The sequence below is a fragment of the Paramacrobiotus metropolitanus genome, unplaced genomic scaffold, assembly GCF_019649055.1.
Source record: "Paramacrobiotus metropolitanus isolate TYO unplaced genomic scaffold, Prichtersi_v1.0 Parri_scaffold0000025, whole genome shotgun sequence".
Lineage (NCBI taxonomy): Eukaryota > Metazoa > Tardigrada > Eutardigrada > Parachela > Macrobiotidae > Paramacrobiotus > Paramacrobiotus metropolitanus.
The window spans coordinates 398,628-415,592 of record NW_026570245.1 but is presented as its reverse complement, the minus strand read 5'-3'; the positions used below and the strand labels follow the sequence as shown (position 1 = coordinate 415,592).

General features: G+C 40.3%; 2 protein-coding genes across 2 annotated transcripts; one reads left to right on the top strand and one right to left on the bottom strand.

Annotated features, from left to right (window-relative positions):
• The first annotated feature begins 254 nt into the window (after positions 1-254).
• Positions 255-3,034, top strand: LOC129587388 (palmitoyl-protein thioesterase 1-like). The gene is made up of 10 exons (XM_055481121.1): positions 255-557; positions 801-907; positions 1,077-1,204; positions 1,662-1,741; positions 1,862-1,937; positions 2,004-2,018; positions 2,108-2,252; positions 2,377-2,421; positions 2,589-2,660; positions 2,783-3,034. The coding sequence occupies exons 1-10, from the start codon at positions 443-445 to the stop codon at positions 2,906-2,908; spliced, it is 909 nt and encodes a 302-aa protein (XP_055337096.1). The 5' UTR covers positions 255-442; the 3' UTR covers positions 2,909-3,034.
• A 107-nt stretch (positions 3,035-3,141) lies between these two features.
• On the bottom strand, positions 3,142-15,187 carry LOC129587387 (voltage-dependent calcium channel subunit alpha-2/delta-3-like). Its single transcript, XM_055481120.1, has 25 exons — positions 14,591-15,187; positions 13,173-13,322; positions 12,875-13,029; positions 12,428-12,580; positions 11,701-11,811; positions 9,486-9,539; positions 9,169-9,245; positions 9,034-9,085; positions 8,676-8,804; positions 8,300-8,388; positions 8,184-8,237; positions 8,039-8,121; positions 7,573-7,826; positions 7,048-7,192; positions 6,859-6,987; positions 6,608-6,794; positions 6,300-6,477; positions 6,177-6,230; positions 5,879-6,034; positions 5,085-5,299; positions 4,857-5,024; positions 4,642-4,761; positions 4,445-4,549; positions 4,176-4,379; positions 3,142-3,583 (listed from the first exon to the last, which is right to left on the bottom strand). Exons 1-25 carry the CDS (start codon positions 14,753-14,755, stop codon positions 3,228-3,230), a joined length of 3,543 nt encoding a protein of 1,180 aa, XP_055337095.1. The 5' UTR covers positions 14,756-15,187; the 3' UTR covers positions 3,142-3,227.
• Positions 15,188-16,965: the final 1,778 nt, after the last annotated feature.

The following is a 16,965-nucleotide window of genomic DNA, read 5'->3' as shown; positions in this document are numbered from 1 at the left end:
AAAACTGACATTATAAAGTACCTGTGCTGTAGTCGTACGTCAAAAATTAATCGCAAAATCAACATCGTTTTTGCATGTGTAATTACAAGTACGTACGGTGCAGCTGCATGGCAGGTATCAAATTCCATCAGTCAAAGCTAGATCAGTGATTATGGTGTTATCAAAGAGGAGCTTTATTATACGGTGTTAAACTAACATGACCTATGAGTATGCGTAGAATTCTGTTCTGTCAGATTGCGAACTGAATGATACAAAGCCGAGATAAGCGTGACATTCAGTCAATAAACAAAAACGTGAACAGCATGCACAAGATAAAAATTATCACCTGTTCAAACCGTGTGAGATATTGATTAAATACGCAGTATCAGCGCTGCAGTTCATATAACTGATCCCTGCAGCCTCGGTGTTTTTCTATCCACTCCGGAACATCCCATCCAAGACCATGGCAATCTTGGGAAAGTTGATCTGGCTCCCGCTTTTATTAACGGTAGTCAGTGCCGTTATTTTACGGAATCACAATAATGGACCAACTCCGATTGTTATGTGGCATGGAATGGGTAAAGTTGAAGCATCTCAGTTATTTGCAGCGACCGACATCTTCGAAAACGGCAGTAGCAATGTACTGTATTCGGGAAAAAATTGCAAGTTGGACACATATGCTGACTATATAAGCATTGATAATTTTTGTAGAAAATTTGAATAATTCATGTTAATCATTCTTAACATACCAAATTATTTCTTAACATTGATAATATCACGGTGAACAAATTTTGGTAAACTAAATTTGTTAATTTCCGTAGGAGACACCTGTTGCGCGAAAGGCATTGGCGGGATAGCTAAACTCCTACAAGCTAATATCAGCGGCGTATATGTGCACTCCATCGAAATCGGCACATCTGAAGATCAGGTCAGTCACCAGTGCTCAAATTGAACTGAAGTAATTATGCGACTATCATGCAGTATGCACCATAGATAAATTCGCTTTGACCAACGTTGATTGCTCAAGGATTAATATGAATTTTTATATGCTATTAAAAATATTTTCGTGTGTTTCTTATTGTTGTGCTTCCTGTTAGGACCGTGAAAACTCCTACTTTCAAGCGGTTAATAAGCAAGTGGATACAGTGTGCAAGAATCTGTCGGCGACACCGGAACTGAAAAATGGATACCATGCTATCGGATTCAGTCAAGGAGGACAATTTCTGTGAGTTAGCACTTTATTTGTCGCGTTGTCCGGTTTTGGAAGTCTTCCTTCAGCGGTAAATATCCCATTCGGAAAAATTGCCGGTGCGCTTCGCACGCATTCGCAATCTTTTCAATTATTTTATAATACGGTGCTTAACAACTGTCATGCTTGATTCCGATTAAATTTCGAATACATATAATATTATAAAACGGCAGCTAGCGATGCCAGTTCACAACTAGCACTAGCTACTACAGAGTACTACTTTGTAATAAATTATGTGCATATAAAATTAGGAGTTGTATAGCAATATCGTAGTGTGGTGGACAACAATTACACTGGCGGATGAAGTAATAAATCAGCCCGAAGTAGTTAATTTTGATTTGCATCGAACGTACATCAGCGTCATAATTATGATCATGCCACTTTACCGTCGATTCATTTTTTTACGTGGCAAACTTATTAAAAAATGATTTAGGCGAGCTGTGGCTCAACGATGTCCGGATCCACCTATGCTGAATCTGGTATCCATGGGCGGACAGCACCAAGGGGTTTTCGGTGGGTTCGGCATGCGCGTTTTTGCCAAAAAAACAATATCAACTTATTAGCAACTTATTTATATTAAATGCTGTATTTTTGTATAGCGATAGCAGTACTTCTTAATTAATCCATGTTTAGGTATGCCTCGTTGTCCGGGCAGTACCGCAATCTGCAATCTTATGCGGAAGTTATTAGACATGGGAGCTTATACCGAGTAATATAATTACTGCATTCTTTTATAATTTATTTGATCGATAATAACAGTGCGGTTCTTTTGCAGTTATGTGCAACAAAGGCAGGTTTGGAGTTTTAATTAATATGTTCGCTTCCAGACGTTTTATGCATTCAGAGCATACTTTATAAAAAAACCTAAAAATATTACAGATTAGTGCAAGCGCAGTACTGGCATGACACTCTCAAAGAAGATGTCTACCGGAAGAAGAGCTTGTTTTTAGCCGATATCAACAACGAAGTCACAAAAAATCCTCAGTATAAAGAAAACCTTCAGAAACTAAGGAATTTCGTTATGGTAAGCTCTGCACTGACATAGAGTTTCATTTTGATGTACGTCAATACATACTAAGCTTAGCTTACCAAAATTATTACCACCATTGCTTACCATTTTTCGGAAATGCCAAGGAAATTCTATGTAGGTGAAATTTTCCAAGGATACCATGGTGGTTCCAAAAGACAGTGAGGTAAAGTGAAGTTGCCTAAATTATGCCAGTTATCTGAAATTTCGAAACAAATTATTCAAGAAAGCATTTTTTGGCAGGTCATTATAAACTGCATAAACTGTGTATCTCTACTGTTTTATAATGTAAAATTAATTTGCATAATAAATAAAGATATTGCCGTTTTGCAGTGGTTTGGATATTACTGTCCAGGACAAGTCAGCACAATATGCTCGCTGCAGAATTCGACCATATATCAGGAGGTAAAAACCTGGAAAACTTAAAAACATATTCTGTTACACGAATTAATGGTGACATGATAGTTACACATGTTTTTACAATATAGACACCTGCCGTCCGGCTACTAAACCATTTGTTTTTCTAGGATTGGTTGGGATTAAAAGCCATGGATGCCGCGAAAAAGCTGCGATTTATTGAAACAGATGGCGACCATTTGCAATTTACAACCCAATGGTTTCTAGACAATATTGTAGCACCATTCCTAACGTAAAAACTTGGGTGTTTCTAATAATTTGCAATGATGAATCGTTCATGTTGCTGTGACCATGTCAACAAAATGGTCAAGTATGTAATTTAATAAGATATTTGCGTTAATAAATGTGTTGCAAACTGTAAATTATAGAGCACGATATGGGTTAAAAAGAAAAGCATTTTTCTACATAAACCGTTATTCTGCATACCACGATGCCAGTCCAAATCGCAAACTGAAATGGCCACCTGATATTCAATGTATAAGTGTTTAATTTTATAATTTCTCAGTCACATCCAGATGCATTAATTTAAAAAAAGACAAAATTCATGCAATGCGTTTAAGGCGGGTTCAAGAAGAAAATCATTAGTGTAACTATTAGTACAACCGGCAATGAATAATAAAAATCTCGATGCACCGCCTGCATCGCGGTATTATAATCACACGTGACGTTAATGAGTGATTCATTGCGCATAAGAGGACATTTGGTCTTGCGCTGGCCATCCCCGCCCTCCTTGGCGCTGCACGTCCCGTTGATGATGCGAAATGCACCGGATGTCACCAGGCTCTGGGTGATTTTGCAGTTGAAATTGTACGGTTTCTGACCGCGTTCCCGCTTCCAGTTTTCGATGACCAGGAGGAATAAATTGGTTTTGGGAAGTGCCGTGACGTAGTAGAAGCCAGACATGCACGGACCTAAAAGAATCACCGCGGAATTGATATAAGTAACAGAACCGTCACGACGTACAGACGTATGTATAGTGAATAATGCAAACGCACAACATTTCCTACATTTTCGAAATTCGCTGTAAGTTGTAAGTGAACTTATATTATAGCGCGTCAAACGCAGAGCATGAAACGCTTTCTGTGCTTTAAAAAACTGACAATGTCTTCTGGCTTCTGTATTCATATTTGTCGTAACCATATGTCGTCGCTGCTATAAAAACAATTTTTTTAAAAACATCCATTTTTCCAATTGCATACACGCCATAACTTTGGTATGCATATTAATGTTAACGATAAGTTTAAACTCAATTGACATTGCTCTGGTCAAATGTGGATCCGGAGATAATGCAGCCACCAAACTACGATACTACTCGTACTAATGTTCAAAGCACTCGTAATACTTGCTACCAGTACGTTTTTAATACCGTCAACACAACTTTTGTCGCTTAATTTATGGCCGTTATAGAATACTTCACCGAATATAAGATGTGCTTGAAGGTAAGTACAACTAACAGAATTCCTTCGAGTAACACGAATTAGGAATGTCGTTCAACCATCTTACCGGATATATTTCCAGTAATCATTCCCGTCTCGCCCAGCACGGTCTCATTAGCCCAGTAATTAACCACATCCTGAATACACCCATAACTATTGGAAAAAGCTGGAATGGGACCCTTGAACTTATAATAGTCATCTTGCTCCTCCGGGATCATGGGGATACCCGACAACGTGACCTTTGGCGTGTACGCGGTAATAGTGCAAGTGCCTGTCGAAAAGGACGCTCGTTTCTCAAACATATCTTGCACATCGCCGATGCACAACGAATTGTACCTTGGAAGTCCACTTGTTCTTTGCGGACAAATAATTTATGCAAATACACCAGTTCCTTCATGATTTCACCCTCTTTTTTGCCTAAGGACACTTCCCGATATTTTTCTGAAAGAAAGTGAAGAAATTATTAAGGGAAAGTAGAAGAGAAAATTATTAAGGGAAATTATTAAGGGAAAGTAGAGGTTTCGGCAACATACTTTCATCCAAACTGCTGGCGTTGACAAAATCAGCGTCCGTCAGGATGAATCCTTCGTTATCAAACAGGTAACACCGGGTCTGACACATCTCTTTCATATTTGGACAGGTATATTTCATGTCTACAAGCATAGTCAGATTCAACACGCAATGTAAATGAGAACAAAATTTTTATATATATTGATTTTGGATACGTAATTAAAAATAATTAACTTACCGCAACCTTTTGCCGGAGCCGGATCGGTCGACTGCATTATATTCACAGTCTGGTCGAAAAAGTCCTTAAACAGCATATCTAAACTTGTCACCGCTTCCACACGCTCCGTGGCGCACCGGGCATGCTCGTCGTTCGCAAAGGCCGGAGCTTGACTCATGTAACAACGTTCTGGAAAACAATCACCGTTGCAGATACTTCCGATATCATGGGTACAAGAGGGAAATATACCAGAAATGCAATCCTTATCCTGGGTACATTCACAGCCGCCTTCCCATGGACCAGTAGGATTTCTCTTAAGGCATTCCGCTTGCCGTTTTAACGGCAGACCCTCGAAGACCGCCTGCGAGATGGTGATGATCTTGCCCACACCGGCTGAGTCCATGTAGGCATTGGAAATCACTGTCTTCCGCGGGGCATTCTTTGCCCGTTTAAACCATGCACGGCTAGAAACCAAAATGCTCTTTAAGACTTTGGCTGCATGTTCACAGAAGCGGAAATTATGTAGGTGTGTCACATAGAAACAGGAACGTAAATCGCATATAAAATGCATATATGTATCAAGAAATGGAGAGAGCATTGCTGTTGCCAGAAGAAAACTGCAGTGGATGTAGCGAATGTAGTGCAATGGCATCAGTCGGTCGATCGTAAGTTTGTGATGAAATTAGTTCCATGAAGGCACTGGTAGTCTACTCAGCTTTTCCAGCCGAAACCAAATTCTTTTTGCAAAATAATATTATTCGCTGTCATCTTCAGCGTTACTGTATGCAGTAGGTGTCAACCGACCAACAAAACCGTGCCAAGAAAAAATAGTAACTGGCTAGGCATAGGATTATTTCCAGAATTCTGACTTATTTTTTAAATGCAAATGCAAACGTGTAACCAGCACGTTCCATCGATTTAAGTACTAAAAATTATCCCAATACTCTTGCCGCCAGTAGAAGCCTGGGATACTGTCAAAGTTAGCGATGTGTTGCCCATTTAACATGTTTTCCGACAATGTTCACAACAGGAAGTGCCCTTACGTGGTAGGATCGTAGAGACGCGTGCTGCGATGTCCGGGATAAGTGCGGAAAACTCCCGAGCGCATCCCTACATATGTCCACTTTATCTGATCGATCCACTCGAAATCACGACCTTTCCAGTAGGTTTCGATCGGCTGGGTAATCTTCACGTCGGCCCTGAACAATAACGACGCACACTTGCTAATACAACAGAATTCGCTGCCGGCTGAATATAAAATTGTCCCGCTTAAATTATTCCAAACATTACATACTTGGCGGGTTGTTTACCGACTTGATTATCAATCGTCTGTGACCTTACCGTAGCCCCTTTTCATACTGACCGCCACCATCACACCCGGAATCCGGTTCATCTCTGGAAAATTACAAAAAAATTAATATCTAATTTAAACTTGGCTAAAGTTTTGACGCGGCTTATACTCACTCGTTAATATATTTATGAGCATCCACTGTTTTCGTATGGAGATGGTCATCAAAGAAATACTTGTTAGGATCACAGTGGCATTTCGGAGCAAAGAAAATACTGGAGTGCCGGTAGGAAATGGTTAACTGCGGATACTTGGTGTCGTTGTACCGCACATCCAGAATCTCATATACAGGATCTATAATAAGGCCAAAAAGGATCATATTAATTTATTCAACATAAATGTAATTACTTTTTTATAAATTTTCCTATTTTGTATTAATACTTTCATAATAAATTGAATTTGGCAGGGAAAGGTGCACACTGACCTTTGATCTGGGTTCGTGCGTGGGTGGTATTGTACTCAATCAGCAGATTCCAGTAGCTCTGCGTATTCTGCCGATCGTCCAGCGGTTCCTGAGCACGCCGGAAGACCATGTCGGAATTGGCGAGAACAAAGGCAAAACTGTACTCATCCCCGGCACTCGCGTAATAATACGTCACATTTTCATTATTCTACAAATTTTGACATTTAATTTTGCAGAGCGGACTCGTATGATTAAAACCTTTTTAAACTTACCCTGAAAATAGTCTGTCGTCCTTTCTCCAGATTACGCATGGCACGTTCCACGGTGCTGAAAGCCTCTGGTTTGTGGTCTTTATCCTGTTCCAGCTGGTCAATACCGATAAAGATGGGATCTTCAAGTAGCTGCGAATACATGAAAAAATTGTAAAAGGCGTGATTATTATCAAATTTTCATGAACTTACTGTACTGCTTTGTTTCAGTTTGGGATGTAGAATGGTTTCTCCTTCCCGGTTAATGATAAAAGTATAGACGGAACCCCATTGATAACGTATGAGAAAATGCTCAATTTCTTCTAAAGTTGCATCCACACCGGCAACACCGATAGTTCTATACAAAATGACGCAGATTATTATAAAATAATCGTTTTTTTCTCGTATAGCATAGACGTACGAATCGTACGAGTATATACAGTATCTTACACAAACTCAGAAAACCGACAGCAACAGCCTTTTATCGTACAATACGTTTGTCAACTGATTAATCACTTTCATTTAACAGAAGTGTACTAGTACTGAAAAGCCAAGTAAATCTAAATCATTTACAAAACTGTTGATCTGTTGTGCAAACTGATGCCAAAAAAATTTAAAAGTTTTGAGCATTCCTTCATAGCGTAAATGGTCGTCCATTGGAATTTTGTGTTCTTGTCATAATTATCAGTGATGGCATCTGTATTAGGTTTGACACGTCGCACTACGATTTTTTCTTACTTTCCCGTTATTTTGCTGACAGCCGGCACCGCATACGTTATGGCCACCCCCAATCCCCAAGCGTCCAGATACGGAGCAGTCCACAATCCCGGCCAGTCCATGGTGCGCTGAGCCAGATACGTGAAGTACGGTTTCATGTTGTTGATCAGATCTTCCCCATCTGTCAGGCGCACCATCACACCATTATTGGAGCACGACAGATTCCCGGGAAAGACTTCGCCCTCATCAACAGTCAAAAAACTGAAAATCCGTGCCTACAACGACATTATACACTGTATTCCAGTTTTAACAGGGTAGTTTTACAAGCAGTACTAAAAATTCCGAAAAAATTAGGTTCAGGTTTTTCACTGTCTTCGTGTATATATTATTTCTTTCAAAGTTTTTACAATATTTTATTGCTTTGTCCTTGTGTACTGCAAGAGATTTTCCTACAATGTTGCCATCAGTATTTCATTGTCGCACGTACCCTTGGTGTAATCAGCTGGTTTTGTTCTTTGGCAAGATCCCACACTTTGGTCCAATTATAACGGCACACCGGACCCGGAACATCTGCATATTATCCAAATTTAAATATTCCGGCAACATTCTACATTTCCAAATAAATTTCTTACAGCCTGAACGTGTGTAATATCCCGGCGCACATCGTACTTCTTCGTTATCAATGTCTAAAAATATATACGGCATTTATAAAATTGCCACTATTTCGCCGACGTCTGATGTATCGTACCTTTTCCATCGGTCACAAAAACAATAATACTTTGGCACTGCGCCCGTCCAGGCGACTTGAGAAGCTCAAAAGCCGTTCGGAAACCAATTCTGAAAACAATATTATTATCATTAAGAGAATTTCTTAGTTGGCTAATCACCGTAGATACGTAGAATATTCGTAATTTGCTGGTGGTACGACGCACCGTTTTTTTTTAACAGTGTTGGCAATTTTCAGTAAAAAATGAAAACATTCATTGTTTTATCAAATACTCTCGCACCATTTAACATGGATTTGCCACATCTATCATCTGTAATTTCGGTTTAGTCATTTCGAGGCAAATTTGACGATTAATTAGAACTGGTTCGCAATTGCGCTAATCATGAGAAAAACTCACTCAAGTTCACTTGTCCCGCCAGCCTGCAGGGCGGTGACCTTTTCTATCAGATCCTTCCTGTGAGCATTGGTGGCGGGTACGAGGGAGGTTTTTTGGCAGCCCAGCACTTTGGAATTAAACTTATGCCATCTAACAATCAACAAGACAACTTTTTAATACACAACACACCCCCATCAATAATATTACGCCGTTAAGCGCGGCCAAACTGCCTGCTGCCGCTGATGGAAGAAAATCGATTTTTGAAAAACACATTTTCCCTGGATATATATAAGCGTATATGTCAATGGCCATAGCCGCCAGTATGTGCGTGCTAAATAATTCCATTCAAGCATGCCAACATAAAGCCAGAATTACTCACGTTCCCACTGAATCCCAATAGCTTTCCCTTGCGCAAACAATATTAACAGCATCTGCAGAAAATGGCCGGTTTGTTTGCCGGTAAATGGTACTCGAATAACAAATACTGTGCAGCACTTTTCCATCGCACACATACCTTGCTTGGTTAATGTGTTAATCACAGTCACCGCCACTGATTTGGCAATATCGAATTTTTGTCCGATCATTGAGGCACTGTAAAATGGAAGATAAAAAGGTCACTCCACTGGAGCCACTGCCGGCAGCATCAAGCCGCGCTGCAATGCTTTAAAAAGGAAAATTGCCCCCGTTCAGCGGCATTCTCTCACACATCGTCTCAACGCCGGATGTGGTAAACTTGGCCAGCGGTATTGATTTTTATGTCAGTGAAATAATACACTTTCTACCTGATTAGAAAACCGGTAAAATGGGGAAACTGACAGCCGTGCTTTTTACCTGCAGTCCAGAACTATCACAACGTCTTTCGGTCCGCTTGTGGCAGCAATATACCTGCACAAAAACCAGAACGCATTACGCATCTTTATGAATGACAATATTTATGGACAGTTATTCATGCACAATACATGGATCAGCTAAGTTCTAGTTTAACCGCCACTTTAATAATAATGGTGTCAAATTTATATCCAGGTATTTCTCACCAAATCGTAACCAGAGTGCCTGTGCCCTCAAATATCTATAAAAACGCCTCATGTAAAAATAACTATGTGCATGCCAAAATTAAAAACCAAATCATCACGCATTGGGACGCCAATTTTGGTTGTTACACAAAATAAGGTCTCCTGAGTTACATAACCACTTTTAGGATAATGCAAAAGTACACAATTAAATGCACAGAATTATTGGAAGCTAATGGTATAAGCGATATGTACGATATTATATTCGTCAGTCGTCATTCATTTAAGAAAGTCAGACCTCGACGTAGCGAAGTGGCACTAGAAAGAATTCAACTGCGTCTGAATAATTGCATGTTTTAATAAAACCGTTGAAACTATTAATGTTAAAATAAATCTGTATTTTTCCATTCCACCAGTGGTTCATTAATTTATCATAATTAGTACAAGCAATCACAAATTAAGCTGAATAGTAAATCTGGACTGCATATAGCATCCGCCAATACTTCAAATCCCAAGAAATGGTTTCCAAAATCAATATATGATGACTTGTATGGGTCATTATCGGGAATAGAATTGTAGGTTGTCATCAAAAATTGTGTGCTTGGAATGAAGAAAATGCGTCATTAATTTCGTTGCAGACCAGTGAAGCAATAAAAAAGTGGATATAGACGCGTCGCCTCAAAAACGTTACGCAACTCCAGTTGATAAGCTCTCACGATATGCCACTAACCGAACTGCTCATGCAAAAGGGCACTTATCCCATTTTATTCCTGTCTATCAAAAACGCTGCCTTGTTTGATCAACACAACATAATTTGCATTTTATTCCATGCCGTCCGGGTTAAACGTCAATAATCCATAAAGACTGTAGTTTTCCAGAAGTACGTAAACAAAGTAAACAAAAGCTACGAGATTTCACCAAACCGGCATTGTTATTAAGCAACCACGCGCAAGCGTTTATTTCAACAGAAAGCAACGAGTAAAAAATTCAGTATCGCAGACCACTCTATCCTTTCCTAAAGCACAATTTTTAAAAAATATCCACTCGTTTTTAGTATATGTTCATCTAGCTTAATTTAAGCCGACTCAAAATTTAATCAATTTTATTGCAATTAAAAGATCATCAATGAAGGGCCAATGGCAATTAAATAATCATCAATTACTAACAAAAACTTTCTTTTGGTTGCATGTGTACCCTATACACTTCTACATTTCCGTAGAGTAAAAATCAACATAAGAATATTTCAGTTCAAGTCTATATGCCTCGTTTGCATAATAAGAAATTCTTCTGAATGAATAGCCTGCATGTTGTGAGTCCGTTTATACGCCATCCAAATGGCTATGACAGTGTATAAACAGATAAAAATTGACTTTAACCGGATCTGTCACATTATATATTCAGCAGGCATCCCGAGCGGCAGGCCGATTATAACATGGAGCGTAATCGGTTTTATTGGATCATATTGCCGTTCACATATAACCGCCAGCGGCCTACAAACATTTTCTACCTCGGGTAAATTTATCCGCACGTCTATACCCCAAAGGTCAACATTTCCTCCATTTCTCCTCTCCTGTAACGTCGCTGTAATGCCCCCAATCCACCCGGGAGTGCTCTCATCAGCACACGCACTGTTCACCTCAAATTCCCAACAGACATTTTTTCCAGCTTTCAACTTAATCACTTGTGTCAGCGAAAAAACTGGGCTGCTGCTGCGCACCAAGGAAAAACGATACCATTAGACCGGAGCGGAGTTTGATGAAAATACGCGACGCGTAGCGTTGGGAAGTTAGCAACGGGATAACTATGGATGCCGACAGTCGGTGTCGTGTAAAGTATTGATAATCAATTACCGGCTGCTTCTAATTTGCCTCCTTTTTAGGCGCTCAAACCAGGCCGATGCAGATATATCGGCGTAGTATATTAAGCAAATGGAATTGTCGACGCCGGTTTATTGACTAAACACTCACGCTCTGCTTGGCGTACTTCTTATATTATTATGGTGCATATTACCGGGAGGCGGCAACTACCCAACTTACCATGGACGAATTCTTGGATCATAATCGTTATAAAATCCCGCAAAATTCGTATCCCATTCGCGACCGGGATATAATCGGATCAAGCCCACGTTCGTACCGAAATACTGCCATCTGCAAGATTTCACATAACAGGGTCATTCCCAGGAATCAAACAATTCTAAATATTGCAATGTTAGACAACTCAGTATGTCAGGTTAGCAACATATTTTATTAAAGGTGTAAATAATGCAAAAATATTCAACATTTTCGGCCGACAACATTTATAAAACTGAAAACTTAACAGATTGACGAGATGCTGCAAAATGCAAACCTCAAGCTTGCAGATGCTTAGCCTTAGCACAATAAAAGAAAGTAAAGTGCGGCTGGCAAAAATGTGCATTAATTTCCCAAAACAATATAAAGATCAATATACCGACATGATCACTACAAAGGTGGACCTACGTATGCACACTACCAAAGTGCTGAACAACGAACTATCTCCAGTAGATACTGTACATACAATCACCACTGCACTACACTTCTCTTGTAAGTTGCATTTAACCCGTACATAGTTGCATTTAACCCTTTGCACTGGCCAATACAAAGTTACATAAATAAAGTGTGCTAAGTATATTTTCAAAAAGTACTCATTTCATTCCAGCTTTGTCCAGTTTATTTTGCAGATATTTCTTTTATTACCAGATGCTAAAAAAGAATGGCATTTCCACAGCTAGTGTGATTATGTTACCGTATAAATTGATCAGATTTGCGATTCTGCCGGAACACCCCATCCAGCTCAACACTGTAATAGACGGCATCGATGATTTCCTCGCTATCTCGAGGGACTTGGTCGGGGATCTTAACAGTGCTGTAATCGTGATTGACTTCCTGTTTGAAATAACTACAAACAACAAGTGAATTAGTTAATTAAGCTAATCGAGAGATTCTCAGCGCGGACAATCGAACAGCAGAGAGAGGGAGCAACGGCTCTCCCTTGTCTATATATCGTCATGACCAATACAAAACATTTACATCGGAACCGATATGGTGGTAACAACCGGCAATTTCTCCCGTTTCCTACATAACATTTTGTCTGCCGGCGCGGTCGTAATCGCCCCGGTGTACACGGCATCGATCGCACCCATGATGACCGTTATTATCGACACATAACAACCGTTTCCCGACGACTACTTACGGACTGATCTTTTTGGGTAATACGGTATGCGGTATGTCGGAGTCACGATATAAATTCAACGGCATATCCCGTAAGCGTTTGTAGCGGATGGTGGTGTTCTCGAACTTGGAGCGCAGATAGTCATCGTGCAGCTTAATGGCGTGGCTGGCAATCCGCTACGGAAATGAAAAACGCCATTTCATCTCAGCGATCAGATGAGTGCGAGTGTGTGTACTATATATGCCAATGTGTCGTCAGATCGAAAAGGGCACATTTTCTCATTTCCTCTAGCATTAATACGCCGGCACATATTGCGCACCTTGGCTGCCACTTCTTTCCGGCGGAGATAATCCTTTAAGCTGGTCTCCACGTTGTTCATCAGGGAATCGCCGTCCTTCTGCTCGAATGTGTAGTTGGCCGAATCGAACAGGGCCTGGGTCTTATCGCGACCGATGCCCAAATTGGCCAGCTGCAATGATATACATAAGAGAGGTGTAAGTTTAACGATGCCATCCATTCCACCAAACGGCTGCGCCTCACAAACGCCCCGGCTGAGTACACTTGATTAAAAAATCCAGTCAATGTCTAACGATCGCGCTCTTCGGGACCCTGTTAACATGCATGCATCCCGCGCCGGAAGTTCCGACGGGCTACCATTAACATTAATTTGTAAACGGCAATCAGTTCCTCTGACAGTTAACGCGCGTACAATCGAATAGAGAACAATCTCTATTCATTCTATGAATGTGCAGAATCTGCATTGTCAGTCCAAGTCAGTCCATATTGATTTATTCTTTTTGAGTAATACTGTGTTAACAAAACTTTTCGAATATTTTTGCAAAAACAGGCGAAGGTAAAATGCGCACTAACCGATAAAATAATATGTATCTGTACACAGTACAGTAACCTTATACGTAATCAAATGAAATCTGAAAAATTTTCTGTTTGAAATACTGCGAATATGGAGTTTGTCGCCTACGCGCATGGCACTATTAACAACAAATTGTATTAGCTTAACAATGACAGATAAATTTGTTTATTACAAATGTTTTTCAAAACGAATAGTTCTTTATAGTTCTTTACTCCGCAAGTGCTTACTTAAGGGCAAGTAGTAGTAGGGAAATCTGAAACCATGCAAGCCGCAAGCGTAACGGCAAAACTTTACGTTAATTATATACAGCGTCACTTCCATAGATCTGCATGCCCAAAATTTAATTTAGTAATAACCAGAAGTCCGAAGCAAAAACAGCAAATCCATGGAACAGCAAATCTCCCTGCATCTACAAAACTACATTTGTTCGTATTGCTGATTATGAACCTGCGTCGCGATGAATTCAGCTACCGATCATAGTACCGTACAATAATCGGAATAATCATGGCTTACGGATAAACTGATGACAAAAATTGCCTTACTTACATTAATTTTGACAAGAGCAAGCAAAACTTGGTCTACTTCAGGCAGAGTTGATTAAGGCAACATTTTGCTTAGAGCTTGATTAAAAGAAATACCGAAAAAGACATATTCCATTCTGAAGCTCATGTTCACAAAAAACCTACCAAAAACCACGAAGCTGATCAACTCACTTGTCAGCTCCAAAAGGCTCTTAACCACATCAGTATACTTGAATGTTACACAATAAACCGTGAAGAGAAAATTGAGGAACCACACGGAAAGCACGTTTTAGCACGTCCCTCTTATGTAACACAAGTAACACAAAGGTCACCGGGTCAACTTACCTCGAGAATGTAATTCTGTATGAGCGTCGCCCAGTTCTGGACATCTCCAGAGAGGGTCCCCTTGGTAGCGGCCTCTTCCGGTGACGAGCCGAATAACTCTCCATCGGCTAGCGGCCCGAACCAGGCCAACGTGAACAATATCACAGTCACGGTAACTTTCATCATGCCATATCAACCGTAGTGTAACAGTGCGACCTGGCCTGGCCGCGATGCGTAAAACATGGAGAAAAATCGATCACACCACGGCATGATCTTAATCAACGGACCAGGTAAGACGACCCCAAGATGCGGTGTGTGCGCCGTTTATACGTTATGTGAAATAACACAAAGTCACTAACAACCACAATCTAATTATCGCGCGCGGTCCCAATTGGCTTTTCTTCCGGCAAGCAGCGCGTAAACTCCAATATGTGTCGCGGCGCCCGCGGGCCCACACATTCAGGGCTCTTAAATGGGAAAATATGTCGGGAAAAAGTGATGCCTTGCATATCGTATATATTTTTCTCCTGATGCTGTTATGAATTTCTCCACACTCTCTCCTCCCGGCAAACGTGTGAGATGGCGCGACAAAAACGTCGAGCGCGAATCAATCAGGAAAAAAAGAGGAGGAGAGTAAAAGTGCGCGCCGAGCAACAGACACACACGCACACATCCACGATGGGAAAACTACATCGACGACTGCCTATAAGCTGCAGAGACGATTAGTGCGATACTCATCTGGGATTCGCCTGGCCGGCCACGCGCGCCCAACAATACATCGATAAATCAATAGTCGGATGATATTATGTTATATGTATTTTTATCTAATATATTAATGTTTCCACAAAGACGCGCGGCGCTTTTGTGCGTATGCGCTTCCTTAGCTGGCGGGGATGTTGGCGGATTTTTTGCCCTGAGTTTCTGTCTCCATTACACTGCTCATCGGGATAAGAATGAAGGGACTGCGCGCGGGAGAATACAGAGCAATCAATCACCATACATACCCGGCATAGCCCGGGCCAGTCGAATGAATTTTTAACCATGAATAGCCTAATTTTTCTTTCCACGCACATCTTCCCCGTCTTTGCCGCCAAACGATCGGGGCTCCCCCAATTGTCCATTCATAGGCGCTGCTTCTTCCGCCCGCGCGCACGGACAGGAAATACGAATACCGAACGGGACCGCCGGGTGCATAGCACGCCATGGCAATTGTTCTTTGTAGCCAAGCGTCCCGTTCCATTCGCAGTGTTTATACACTAGCACTCTAAACCCAGAAAAAGAGCTTTCAGCAACGGATAGGTGGAAATTTTATAACCTTGTGCATGCTGAGCATCATGTTAACCGTGCAATTGCAACATTCGCTTTTCAATTTTCTGAATTTTTTCACAGAAAAGAAATCGGTGACAAATTATACACTATAAATACATTAGCGATAATCACATCAGATAATGCTATTCGCTTTACGACTTACGTCACTCTGTAATTATTTTATTTCGCTGCAAAAAGTACTACAGATATAAAATGTTTGAACTTTCAGTGTAGCTAGCAACTAGTGGATGCGAGTCATACTCATAGTACTCGTAATTTCATAGTTTACATCTACTATAATTACATATATACAAGTAGTTTACAGGTTGAACAGATACTAATAATAGTTTAAAAAATCCACGTATGTTCTGGCGATAATGCAGTTAATTGACAGAAGTGTAAAACGGCATTCAGAAGGAACAAACAAAATCTTATAATATGCTGATTGCAAAATTAATATTTTCACTAACGCACGTCGTCGGTACGAGATCGAATAAATGAAAGCAAATGCAACATTGCCTTGTATTAGTTGTATAGAAGTATAAAATTTTGGTTAAAAGGTAAAAATTTGCCACATATATAAAGTGGCTCGATTTGGCTGTTTTCGAGTTCGGTGTACTTTTTTCCTGAGTATCAGAGCGAAATTATTTTCAGTCAAAGCACAAAAGCTCACCGCGCATAATACGAGAGAATCATGCAAGCATGTACATTTCTACTTGTAGGTGCTTATGTATTGTACACTGTAAGTCTGTAACTACAAGTAATCGAATATGTACAGTAAAATTTATGCATTCCTGTATTAGACATCGTCAAAACAAGGAACCACTGGAAATTTGGAATGAACACTTGCAGCGTATAAGATGCGCAAGTTAACGTTTTGTAGTTACCAAAATTACCAAGATAATGTTTGCCGGAACTTCCGGCCCGGAACATACTTATTAATTAGCCGCACGACGATCTGCTTAAAACTTTATCAGTACTTCGTGCACCGATAATTAAGTACCAAAATTAGCCGGCAAGCAAGCGATTTTTAAGCCGTGTGAACAATGTGAATGATTTTAATTCAAAAATTTACTGACGATAAGCAC

Bases quoted from the DNA above. Each gene is read 5' to 3' on its own strand.
- LOC129587387 (XM_055481120.1), bottom strand. From the start codon at position 14,755: ATGATGAAAGTTACCGTGACTGTGATATTGTTCACGTTGGCCTGGTTC. The intron at 9,540-11,700 runs GTAAGTTGGGTA...GTTTTTGTGCAG, and splicing joins GATCCAAGAATTCGTCCATG to GTATATTGCTGCCACAAGCG. The intron at 9,246-9,485 runs GTAAAAAGCACG...TCCATTTTACAG, and splicing joins GTGATAGTTCTGGACTGCAG to TGCCTCAATGATCGGACAAA.
- LOC129587388 (XM_055481121.1), top strand. From the start codon at position 443: ATGGCAATCTTGGGAAAGTTGATCTGGCTCCCGCTTTTATTAACGGTA. The intron at 2,253-2,376 runs GTAAGCTCTGCA...AATTCTATGTAG, and splicing joins AACTAAGGAATTTCGTTATG to GTGAAATTTTCCAAGGATAC. The intron at 2,422-2,588 runs GTAAAGTGAAGT...GCCGTTTTGCAG, and splicing joins TGGTTCCAAAAGACAGTGAG to TGGTTTGGATATTACTGTCC.